The sequence below is a fragment of the Euphorbia lathyris genome, chromosome 5 (assembly GCF_963576675.1).
Source record: "Euphorbia lathyris chromosome 5, ddEupLath1.1, whole genome shotgun sequence".
Taxonomy (NCBI): domain Eukaryota; kingdom Viridiplantae; phylum Streptophyta; class Magnoliopsida; order Malpighiales; family Euphorbiaceae; genus Euphorbia; species Euphorbia lathyris.
In genome coordinates, this window is record NC_088914.1 from 69,602,964 (window position 1) to 69,616,558 (window position 13,595).

At 32.3% G+C, this 13,595-nt stretch overlaps 1 protein-coding gene across 4 annotated transcripts; it reads right to left on the bottom strand.

Moving 5' to 3' along the window:
• Positions 1-4,889: 4,889 nt before the first annotated feature.
• Positions 4,890-10,647, bottom strand: LOC136230822 (uncharacterized). Of its 4 annotated transcripts, none has more exons than XM_066020005.1 (6): positions 10,398-10,647; positions 9,281-9,478; positions 6,796-6,830; positions 6,626-6,698; positions 5,764-5,829; positions 4,890-5,245 (listed from the first exon to the last, which is right to left on the bottom strand). In XM_066020005.1, the coding sequence occupies exons 3-6, from the start codon at positions 6,825-6,827 to the stop codon at positions 5,138-5,140; spliced, it is 279 nt and encodes a 92-aa protein (XP_065876077.1). In that variant the 5' UTR covers positions 6,828-6,830; positions 9,281-9,478; positions 10,398-10,647; the 3' UTR covers positions 4,890-5,137. The 4 variants fall into 4 exon arrangements, with proteins under 4 accessions (XP_065876077.1, XP_065876076.1, XP_065876079.1 ...); XM_066020004.1 differs by having other exon boundaries at positions 9,281-9,513; XM_066020007.1 differs by having other exon boundaries at positions 4,890-5,242; positions 9,281-9,513; positions 10,398-10,639.
• Between the last annotated feature and the right edge of the window lie 2,948 nt (positions 10,648-13,595).

The window sequence follows — 13,595 nt, forward strand, 5'->3', positions numbered from 1 at the left end:
CGATACTTTCGAACATGAGCTTCCGGATTATCTTTGCCTGTGTATATTGCAAGATTAGGAATCTTGAAAGCTCTGTCGGTTTCCTCTGCCTCGATCCAGGCTGCAAAAGGCGAATCCCTATTGGCGAATGGATTGTGCCTAGCATTTTCTTCGTTCATTTGGAGTACTAGGGCCCTCACTCTATCATCAAAATTCTCTGGATCCGCCCTGGGGCGACCCCTTCGTGGCGATCTACTTGGAGAAGAAGAAGAAGAAGAACTTGAATCAGACGATGGATCTGATAGCGAATGTCTTCCTGCATTACCACGTCCGCTCCCTCCTCTTCCTCCACCATCTCCTCCACCACTTCCTCTGCCCGGGGGAGTTGGACCATTTCCTCCTTGCTGGCCTCCAGACGAGGTGCGTCCAACAGTTCCTGAAGATGGATGTGGCGGTGGTCCACCTATATGAGATGTTTTTTCTGGCCTTTTACTTCTTCTACGACCAGTAGATGGAGGTGATCTGCCACGGCGTGGGGATCCTGCTTGCTTATTTTTATCCTTTTTATGCTTTTTACGAATGGGCTCCTTAAATCCGCCAAGAGACGAATTTGTCCGTGGGCGCCTAGGTACATTTGGTCCATCAAGATTAAACCTTGGAATCTCCGATCCGCCAAGAGGGACCGTATCATTCCTTCGACTTCCCTCGCCAGGAAATAACTCCCTGATAACCGGTCGTCCGCCACCCGATGCCGTAGTAGTTATCATGGAATCAATGTTGTGGGCTTGAAGGAATGAAGAGCTATGGGCACCTGGTCCCAGACCAAAGTTTAATGGAGGTAAAGATGAGACAGCTGACGTAGATACCGTACTCCAACGAGGAGGAAGAGTCATGAACGCCCGGAGGCGGTTCCCAATTTCAAGCCCATATCGTGCCTCGATATCCCGAGCACACATATCGATGAAAGAAGCAGTGGGCATGTTTCCATCGATATTTGTTACAGGAGCAGTTGTGTTAGTGCGATCAGCACTAGATGGTGTAATTATCGGTGATTCAATCCCAGAGGAGGGATTTTGTCCTCCATCGGTCATGATGTTTCAGTGTGAACGAAAAACCCTTTATTTGATCAAGGATTCCACCTTCACCGCACCAATTGATAACAAGGGAGAAACTTCTGGTCGGAGCTCGTCCCTGTGGGGGGCGTCGTTGGGTTCGACGGGGGAAACTCCGATGCCAAAGTCAGTAGAAAATATGAAGAATAAACTGTATTGACAAAGCTTAGAGAATATAGAAAAGTCTGAGTACCTTGATAGCCTAGAATGGTAGGCTATATATAGTTGAGAAGTTCGTAACCTCTAGGTAACTAGAAAGTCCCCATTAATGCTCATTTAATGGCGGTTACAAGTTACTCTTAACCTGGCGGGTAAGACAGTTAATGATCCATTTAATGATCTTTTATGGCCGAGCCGGCGGCCAGCCGTTACCAAGGTGAATGGAGAGATTCGCCTTAGAGATCCGCCAGCGGATTTCCTAGAGCTAGTCCAGGGAGATCCGCCAACTGACTTCCTTTGCTACGTGGCATACTTAAAGGCAGATATCTCTTTTGGTCCTCATGATAATATCTCGATGTTATCAATCTCGAAATAAAAAAGTTGAAGAATTAAAGTTGCTTAGAATATTAGTAGTTTTTAAAATATGTCATCTTTGAAGTCGTCAAGGGTGATTTTAATAGTATTAATCGAAAAAATCCTTATTTTGCTAAATTTAAAAACCACAGTCATCGTTTTGACAAAAAGTAAACCACAGTCCTTTATCTAAAAATTAGTGAAACCACAAAGGTTTTATTTAAACTTTACCCTATTATAAATTTATTAAAAATACTAACCTATTACTAATTTCTAAAACATTAAATAGAGACACATTTAATTTTTAATGTATACTATTAAATTTTAAATTAAAAAGTATCTAGAACTATAATTTTAAGAAATGAATATCTACTTTGTTTCAAAAAAAATAAATATCTATATCTATAATTTTTTTATAAATTTTTAAATGCGTATTAAACTGAAACTCATGCAAAATTGGAATAACTGGTGATGTTAAACTAATTTGTTTTACATCCACAAAAAAGGAAATGGAGAAAACCAAAAAAAAAAATAAAACCAAGCCAGGTTTCGAACACACACCAAAAACAATAAAAACACACGGAAGCCACTTTATATCAGAGCCAGGTTTCAATCCTGAGACCTGTGGGTTATGGGCTCACCACGCTTCCGCTGCGCCACTCTGATTTGATGTTAATACCAAGAGATTTAAATGTAATAAATGCTTATCGTTAGGAAGAAATTGGAAAAAAGGTGATATATATACTATACGCTTTTCCTTCTAAGTCCTCCAGAGATATATGATTCGAGATTTTCTTTGGCTAAACTCATACAGAAGTACTTGAACTGTTGGGTTTTTGAAAATTGAGTCCATTGATTAATTATTTTTCCAGATCAAGTCCATAAACTTTAACAACCATTGAGATTGCTTCAAAAAAAAAAAAGATTCATATTAAATCAAATCAAAGATCAAGTATTTAACTTTTAAAATCATAAGTTATCAAAATACTGTTAACCTATTTTGAAAGAATCAGTTTACTATCACGTACAAAACCAGTCTTGATCACATGCACCTTAATGAACATGTAGAATTTGCTCATTCACCGTTAGATCTAGATTTATTAGAATCCTAAGGTGGAGATTCAAAGCATCCTGAGACTTAGATTTAATAAGCCTATATCTAATGGTGAATGAACAAATTCACTTACTCATTAAGGTGCATGTGAAAATTCCTGCGTACAAAACAATATAATTTTAGTCAAATATTTAGTAAATGGTACAATTAAATTTTTCAGTAACAAAAATTAACATATCAGATAATTGTATCGTTACTCTATCTATACCTAAGTGCCACATATTTTAGTTTTAATATCAATTTCATCTTTTAGTATTACAAATTGACAAACATTGTATCATTTGATATGTCAATTTCTGTTAGTAAACTTTAATTGTCACTTAAAACATTAAAAGTTCAATAGCTCAACCATGTATTTTGATATTTGATTACTTAATTATCTTAATGGGTTCGTCTTCCTCATTCGAGAAAAGCATCAATCACATGTGCTTGCTAACCAATCAGAATTCGAATACACCGCGTTTTATTGGAAGGATCCTTGAGTCAATAAGAGTTGTGAATTCCCTTACAAACGAGTCTTTTAATTTTAAAATATGATAAATAATTATTATTTTTTCTAAATTTTAAATTTATATATATATAAAGATTAAAAAAATTAAAATAAAAAATAATAGAACCGTAAAGGTAACTTTGTGTTTTTGACAAACAATATCATTTGAATTAATTGAATTTTATAATTACATTTTCAAACTAATACAATAAAAGGTACTAATAAGCAAATATATGGTAAAATTAGTTATACTAGTTTACGCGGTATAGAAACATCTTCTATTAGTTAATTTATAATAAATTGAGTCTTTCCAATTCATGTTTTATATATTATTGTTATAAAAAAAATGATATTTAAATTCTTGATCTTTATAATTTTTCTTGATTAAGCCACGTGGTCTTTTATAATTTTTCTTCGCTGAACTCTTGATTTTAAAATTTCTACACACATTGAGCCATTTACTAAAAGTTTAGTTAACCGAGCCACTAGTGAGTACCTCAATGTCTGTAAAAAGTAAAGATCAAAAGCTTAATTCTTCGTAGCATGAAAATTCATAAGTTTAATCTGAAAAAAATTAATGATTTTAAGCTCAATCCTTAAAATCGTAAAAGTTTAAGAACGTAATTATAATTTTAATCGTTTTCTTTTAATTTGATTGGCGAAAAAAGATTTTTAGATTTGACAATTGTGGTTTTGGTAAATTGAGTCATGATTTATTTTGTCACATTAAATTACTTATACTAGAAAAATCAACTTTAAACATAAATATAGTATTATTAATTTTGTCCAAACTTGTGTTTTTAACAGTTTAAATACATATTTTTTATATGTATAACATAGCTTTGTAAAAATCTGTTTCTAAACTATAAAAAAAATTGGTAAACGCAAACTTAATGGGAAAAAATAAAGGATTAATGATCAAATGTATTTAAATAAAAAAAAAAAAAACCAGAGCTCAATCCACCAAAATCAGAAACCTAGAATGCTTTTTACCTGTTTTTTTTCCCTAGTACTGGATATAGTTGCTGAACTTTGAAATTCTTTACAATTCACTTTCTACAAATCAATTCAAAAACATAACAGAACAATTTCAAAATTACTCAGAAATTCAGTCTACAACCCATTTAAAATAAACATCGAAACTTTTAATAAATATTTACTAAAAATTTCAAACTGAATTTCAAAAGAAAATATTACAGCTTCACATAAATTTCATCAAATTTTCGTATGTTCTAAAATTCAGGAAAAATAGATTAAATTGACTGAAATGGTATAAAATCCACTAAAATTAGTATGCAAAATATCTAAAATTGATATATTTTAAATTAATCAACAAATAAATTATAAAAATAAAAAATGCAATATACATACTAATAAAAATAATTTAAATAACAAAATAAAAAATAAAAATAATAATTTGCTGAACGGAGCAAAACCCTATCCTTTCGACAATAATATTATAAAAATAAGAATGACATTAAAAAAACATGGTTTATAGAAATAAAAGAGATAATTTTGTTAAAATTAAATAATGAAAAGCTTCAAAACTCTAATGTTTACATAAAAAGAAAAAGAAAAAGAAAAACTAAAATATGATGTTCTATAAACCTAAGTAAACACTATATTTCGTATGATTTGGAAAGAAACACTAAAAACTACTCCGAAAAACTGAAACAATCCCTAAAGCGCAAATCACCAACAGATTAAGTAATTATTTAGTAATCTAAATGATAAGTATATACATTATCACTAATCTAAATGCTAAGTATAGTTAGAATTTATTAATTTCCTTAAATAGTTATGCACTAGGCTGCATTTAGTCTTTGCGAGTACACTTACAGCCAGCTTGTAAGATTTCAGCAAAGTTATAGGCTTGTTAACAAAATATGTACGAAAATTTCTGAAATTCGTCGAAACAGTCACTGAATTTTATGATTCATTCCCATTTTCACCATCATTGCTGATGTTGGTAAGTAGCAAAGCATTTGACTCTCCAGTTTCTGCACCATCATAAACTTCATCACCGCCTTCCTTCTGCTAATGGATATGAGAATTATAATATTAGATGGATATTTCGTGCTTCATACAGACATTAAATCATTTAAACTTACGTATATAGAAATCAGATTAAGGTATATACAGTCAGTTTAAGTAGCTTCCTGCATTCAATTTCATATTGAACATTACAGTTCCAGAAAATCTATGCAGATAACAGTTTCAAAGTTTATAATTGTTGATCATTTCAATTCTAGGAGCTACATTTGATTATCAAACAAGCTCCTCAATTTGAGTCATTTGTTATCAATACTCAATATTTCCGCAGTAAAAAAAGAGAACCGGCAACTAATCGAAACAACTTTGATTAATCAGTTCAGTCTAAAAATGTCAGAGTTTATTTCATTTGCCTGCAGTGAGCTAGCAGTTTTCTAGCTTCTATTCTAACAGGACCCTAAGTTACGAGAATAAAAAAATGCCACTTGCTTTTCATTAATGAAATTAGAACAGACATGAAATGCAAACTCCAAAAAATACAGAACATGAGAGATAAGGTATACCTTTTTGTTTAAACCTTGAGCGACCATAAGTTCATAAAATTTCCTCATCAACATTTCTTCCTCCACCTGCAAGTAGTGTGAATGATTTAAATTTACAAAATTAAGCAAATGAGCAAGTTGGAGTTCTAATAATGCATAGAAAAGCACTTGAATAGATAGCTTGTGTTAATCTAAGCTCAAACTTCATATACCTTCACACAAACATGAATAAACATCATTGAAGCTTATGTGTTCCCACTTCCTGATTTAAATTATACCTAATGTTCTCATCGTAAAAAGTCAGTCCTAGTTTCTACAATAATTATCAAGTAATCCGGTAGCAATAGATGAATAAAATGATACAGTAGCCAATTAAAGATCAAACTCTGGAAAGAAAAACATATCAAGCACTCAGATATCTCTTGAAATTTCATCGTCCATGTTTAGCAATTACAGGTCTCTAAAATATGTCTGCTTTTACGCCATTTTGCATTATGTATGTTTATTACAAATTCTAAATCGATAACTTGTGCTACGAATTTTTTGATTTTACAGATCTTACTAAGCTCGAGGGCGAGCCTTGGCGCAACGGTAAACGTTGTTGTCATGTGACCAAGAGGTCACGGGTTCGAGTCTTAGGAGCGGCCTCTTGCCAAATAAATTGGCAGGGGAAGGCTTGCCCCCAGTACACCCTTGTGGTGGGACCCCTCCCCGGACCCTCGCTCAGCGGGGACTCGTAGTGCGACCGGGCCGCCCTTTACAGATCTTACTAAGCTGATAGAATCCACCTTATAAAAGAGTATCATATCTGTTTCCCCAAATTAGTTCCAATAAGATTTCACATTCAAACTAAAATTTCATAAGCCAAAAAAATGAAACTAACCTGAAGCTTGTGTAATTCATGAGACATTGAATTATAGGTCTCCAATAGCAACTCATTCTGCCTCTCCAAATGCCTTATCAAAGCAAATACATAGAAAAGGAGCCAATTTCAATAGCAAAGACATAAAGAGAAGAATACATCAAACAGAAGTCATTCAATGAAATACATACTTCAGCATCTCACCGGTAAATCGAGGATCCATGATCTGCAGAATTAAGAATTTCGAGTTAAAATGTTTAAACTTTTAATCAGCATTAGGAAAGACAGCATAAGCAGGAAACATAAATTGGCAGATCAGCACAAGCGATAGAGGAGAGAACCGACATTTTCAAGCCAAAAAAACGTGAACCAAATCCGAAGCCAAAGAAACCTTAATGGAATAATGAATCAATTTCAATTCGAATGGAGATTAGGATTCTCGGTATTGAGTGAACCGTCCTAACCCCTTCAGATATAACTTGTAAAAAATAAACTGAATGCTATGTCCTAACTACTTGCAATTTCATCCTAACTACTTGCATCTTTTTGTTCAACAATTGTGTTTCGTAACAAGACTAAACAGATTGTCTGACTCTCTTCTTTTACCCAATTTTCATAGTATTCTTTTACCTTGAATGGACTTAAGAACAGTTGCTGAAACTTATTCAAGCAACTTCTGCCACCTGCAATTTTTATACTTTCGGATTCAACAACAATGAAAACAGCACAATACTAATCCTTTTGACAATTTGTCCAAGAATATGTCAAAAGACCACCTTCTCTAGCTGTCTCAACCTTTTACAATTGTCTTCTGTTCACAATTCAATTTACCTTCTCTCTCGATTCACACCTAATTTTCGATTCAACAGCGTACTAATCCTTTCAATTCTAAACATATTTTTGTCTACTTTCAATAATTTGATTCAACAAAAACGAAAACAACAGAGTACTAATCCTTTCAATTCTCTTCAGACCTAATCAGCAGTTAATCAATCAAGTCAAATTGAAAGAAAAACCTATTGAAACACAAATTAAAACACAAATTGAAAGACAATTCATGTATACAGGAACGGATCCAGGATTTTTAACTAGTGGGGGCAAACTATATATGTAGTATAAAATAATAAATTTATATAAAAAAAAGCAAATAACAATATAAAGTTATCTGAATTAAGATGCATTGGTCCGAATAGTTGAGTTCTCATAACACCCATTTTTATCCTGTCCAAAGACTCCTTTTTCATATACAAAAACATAGAAAACAATGTAGAGCAGCTAAAAGTGAGAATGTGTAAAAGGGGTAATTTGATGGTGAATTTTTGTAATCTCAGGATGCATATCTAATCTAGGGACCATCTTGAGAATTTATGAGGATTGGACTGTTCCCCTATAAAACAAAAGAGGTCACTTTGAACAACTATTTTGCAGGCACTAATAATTCGGTATTTTGATCTGATGTGAATAGCCAGCCCCAACCGCATTAGTTGGAAGTTAATACTTAACGGCCTTAAAAAATATTGTCTTTTACTTAAACATTGAATATTGGATGCAAGAGAGAATTGGAAAGATGGAATATTCTCTTGATTGAATAACTTTTACCGTCTAGTGATATGATAGATATTCAAAGTAGTGGGGAGATATATGAATCTTGTACCATTTTTACAATTTGATAAATATTCAAACATTCTGGACTCTTAGAAAAGGGAACCATGGTGAGCAATGATTTACTTGAATAAGTTTATATACATACAACTTTTATAAATATTCAAACATCATAATATACAATATTGATGACCACGTATGATCATGTCATATTTGAAAAGAATGAAATAGATCCAACAACAAGATTATTAGGAAACCACTCATAATTCAACTGAATATATGCAACACAGCAAACAATCAAAACTGCAGAATGAAATAGAAAGAAAAGGAAAATATCTCATCAGCAAAAATAGCCTTATTCCTATTAATCCAAACCCATAAACACGAGAATTTCAATTAACACAACTAAATCAATTGAAAGCAGAAGAACAAGAAATTCCTAATTGAAAACAAAATCCACAAGCACAAGAAATCATTATCAGAAGAACAAGCATACCTATTTGGAAAAAAAAAAAAAAAAAAAACCTTTATATCACACTTGCAAGCAGAAGACGATTGAAGAGAAATTACTTGGTGGTGCCGCTAGGGAAGAAAGGCAGACTTGGAAGTTGGAACAACGTATAAACATGGACGAGAAAAGGGGAATTGGGGTTCAATTGAAGACTTGGTTATCGCAAAACATGGGGAGAAAAGGGGAACTTTCACTTCGCTGTGTTTAATTTGGGATTTGGGATTTGGTTTTTATATTTGCTTAATTATTTTGTTCCTTTGTTTATAACAAAACGCTGTCTTTCAACACTTAACTGAAACGGCTTCGTTTTGTTAAGAAGCAAGAGAAAAGAATTAAAACAAATATATTCACACTTCATGTTCTTCCTCTGGACTGAAAAGATAACGCAAACCAGAAAATGGAGGGGAGCAAATCAAATCTCAGGAAATTACTACATGGGATTTTATAAAGTTCTAGATCCCAGTGAAGGCAAGTGCCCTCATTGCCCCCTCACTGTAGATCCATCCTGCATGTATATGCAAACCTAGGGCTAGGGATTTAAAATACAAATCAACTAAACTAACCTGGCTGGCGATCAATTCCGGCGAAGATTGCCTTGACCCTCTTGCTTGCCCGAAGGGCTAGAGAGAGATTTTCGAGCTTGCAAGCCAAGCCAAGCCAAGCAGCAAGCTGGACCAGCTATTTCGAGCACGCAAAGTGTATTACAATGACCTGAAGACAAGCGGTGGAGACTAGCTGAGTCCTGGTGGTCGCCGTCGGGGCTGAGAAAATGGATCAGGACTCACTCGTTCAAGAGCTGGAGAAGAAATAGAATAGTTCACAGAGCTTCCAATACATATTGGACTATATTTCTAATTTCTGTTTCTATTTTCACTAAATGAAACCAAGTCGTTTTCACACTACTGAAACGACGTCGTGACATCATTAAGGAAATTAAAAAGAAAAAATAGTGAAACAGATATACTTTATCTTCTTTTTATCTTCTTCACTTTGTGGAACAGAGGGGCACTCTGTAAATGGAAATATTTTTAGTACTTCTGGAATAATATTTATTAGCAATCAATTCAATATATGCAGTGGCGGATCCAGGATTTGAGGGAAATTTTTTTTTAGACAAAATGAAAGGTAAAAGATTGTTGCTATATATGGGATTTTAGAATATAACAACAAAATATATACATTACTTTATGCCTGATAAAAGAAGTTGGAACTCTGTCCACTTTATGCCTAATGTTGTAATCTTCTAAGTGATTTCCAATTTTCACTCGCTTGCACTCAAATAACTGCACTTTCTTTCTACTATGAACAAGCAAGACCTGTTAAACTGATCTTACCAGTTAATTACTAGCGAAACAACATTCCAAACTCAAAAGATTAATTTATTGATTTCTGTCAATTTATGCTAATACTCAATGTCCATCTCATCATATATATATTTGCTCCGCCTTAATCTAAACTCAACCAATAATGCCAAATCAATTTAACCAATTCAATCCATTAACCTAAAATTTAGAATAACCTAAAATTAAGAACAATCTATCAATCAAATCAATATCCATCAACCTAAAATTAAGAATAACCTAAAATTAAGAACAAACTAACTATCAATCAATATCCATTAACCTAAAATTAATTTAACCTAAAATTTAAATTAAAGGACAAAAAAAAAGTTAAACTAACCTGTTGATTGATGACAGGGGTGGATTGGAGATGGTGGCCGGCCGGCCGGCCGGAGAGCAGAGGCGTCGACGCGTCGTCGCTGCTGGAGGAGGAGAGGAGGGGCGTGCGTTTGCTGGAGGAGGAGAGGAGAAGCAAGCGCTGTGTTCTATTCTGTCGACCGCTGTTTTCTATTCTGTTCTATTAAATCCCTGCGTGCGCGTCTGCTGTGCTTCTCTCTTTTCTAAATGAAAACCATAAACCAAAACGACAACCAAAACGACGTCCTTTTGGGGATTTTTAAATGCCCCCTTTGACCCACGCCACTGAATATATGTATTGATGTTTTTTCTTTTAGTCGGATGTGGAGTACTGTAAAATTTCTCTTGTAACAGGGGCTCAAAAAATTTATTTTTCATGATTTTTCAGTATATCCGGGGCTCCAGCTCGGATAGTCTCCTGTTCCACCACTAGTAAAGAAATAAAATTATTGTTTTTTTTATTTTTTATTTAAATTATTTTATTAATTCGTGTATTACCATTTTTATTTTATAGTTTATTTGTTGATTAATTTAAAACGAGCCTATATTAAACAGTGCACATATTTTAATATAAATTTTTTTATCATAATTTATGAGATTTTTGAACAAAATCTTATTGTAATTCTTCTCTTATATCGGGAATGGTTTTGATAGACAATCCAATTATCAAAAACATGATAGAGCAAGGTAACTGAAAGGGCTCGTTTGGTTCGCGGAATAGAGGGTGAATAGAATAGCCTATTCCTAAAGAATAGCTATTCCCACCTTTGGTTGATTTTTTTTTTATGGAATAGCTATTCCATGGAATCCATATTCCTTGATTTCATGGAATAACTATTCTTCATTTAGGTTAGGAATAGCCTATTCCTAATATTATATTTTTGTAATTTACAAAATTATCCTCCATTAAATCCTTCTCTGTAATCACTTTCCCAAATCTTATAAATTTTGGTCAATCCATAATTTATATCATATAAAATGTGAAAAATGGAAAAATGACGAAAACGTTAAAAAATGTAAAAATACGAAAAATATGAAACACGAAAAATGTGAAAATGTTACAAACACGAGAATATGCAAAAAATAAAATACGCGAAAAACATGAAAACGTGAATAAATGCGAAAAACACAAAGACGCAAAAAAAAAAGCAAACACAAGAAAAACACAAAATAGGAATAGCGCGAAAAAGTGACAAAACACGAAATATTAAAAAACGTGAAAAATAAAAACACAAAAATGCGAAAAATGCTAAAACACAAAAACGTGACAATATGTGAAAAACATGAAAATGCGAAAAACGCAAACAAAACACGAAAACATTAAAAACAAAAAAATATGAAAAAATACGAAAAACATGGAAAAACGTGAATAACACGAAAAAGTAACAAAATACGAAAAATACAAAAACGCGAAAAAAAAAACAAAAAGGGAAAAAACCGAAAAACTAAAACGTGAAAAATCAAAAAAATGCAAAATAAAACACAATAACATGACAAAACGTGAAAAAATACGAAGACGTGAACAAACGGAAAAAACAAAAAAACTTGGGAAACACGGAAAAACATAAAAAAACGTTACAAACGCATTTTTCGTATTTTAACACTTTTTCATGTTTTCGTGTTTTTCGATTTTTTCACGTTTTTCATTTTTTTTTTCACATTTTCGTGTTTTCCACTTTTTTCATGTTTTTGTGTTTTTTACGGTTTGCATATTTTTTTTGTGTTTTTTCATATTTTGCGTGTGTGTTTTTTTTTGTGTTAACACGTTTATATGTTTTCGCGTTTTCACCATTTTCCACTTTTATCTCATTTTTTTCTTTTGTTTTTGTTTTTTTACCTCTCTTTTTCGTGTTTTTAAAATTTTTCCGTTTTCATGTTCTTATTGTTTTTTCGTTTTTAATGTATTTTTCGTGTTTTTTTCGTCTTTCGTGTTTCCCATTTTTCTATTTTTTATATATTTTTTAAAATAATATATATTAAATATTTCAACAATTTATAGTAAAAAATTAAAATTTTAAAATAAATAAGAAATTACATTTGAGGATAATATTGTCTTTTTAATAAAAAAATTATCTATTCCATTCTTTGCTATTCTATTCCTTTGGAATAACCATTCTATTCCATTCCATTCTATTCCGCGGACCAAACGGCACCAAAGTGTGAGAATTTAAGTCCTTTAGCAATGGTGTGATTCACACCATTATAAGGCTTGAGTTATTGGCCCAAGGATTAAAAGTTTCCTTGTGCTTATAGCCGCAGGTCAAATACATGAACATCATAATTAAGTACAAAATTATAAATAAGGAATATCACCAAATTTAATTCTTAATATGTTATTATTCTTTATATATTATGATTTTATTCTATAATTTAAAAATAACAGACTTCAATTCATAAATTCTAATCCTTAAAATATATTAAAAATATGGATTTTACTAGTTTGACATAATCCAAAATTATAACTTCACGTAATTGTAAATAGTTGTTAAAATATGAATTTCTATGTAATTTTCCATATAGCCTAGTAGACATGATCTGTGTTGGGCCTGCCCTTTTAGCTGTAAACATAGGCGGGCTTCTTGGATTCTATTAGCTTTGTGGATCCATTTTCCTCATCAACTAATAATACGTCAGCTAATAACAAACGACTAACAGCTAACTGCAACAGTTGAATCAAATAGGTATTTAGTATGTCTCAAATTGGAGATTTTTCTGATTTCCTCGACTAATTAATCTAGTAAATTATTGAGAGCTTCAGGATTTCCATATCAAAATAGAACTCACCGGTATGCATCATGGAACTTCACAAAATTTTAAAAGTTTTGTAAAATTTCATACACATGTCAATATATGTATAGGGAAATTCCGTTTGACATGGTAGTTTCGGAGCTCCATATTTATCTCGATCTGGGTAAGACAAGTTGCTTATATCACTATATCAAGAGATTATGATCAATTTAGATTGGTTTAACTCTGAATGGTTAAACTACAAACGTGTTTTTTATTATTAATTATTTTTCCTTTATTATAATTAACTTTTGAACATTGTAATTCGTAAATTTATTTATTATTTTCAAATACTTTGATTTAATTCCGTTCTCTACTTGTTTACTTGATATGATTTAAGACTTTAAAGATATTGTTCAATAATTTTTGGTATTACTTATGAACACTATATTTT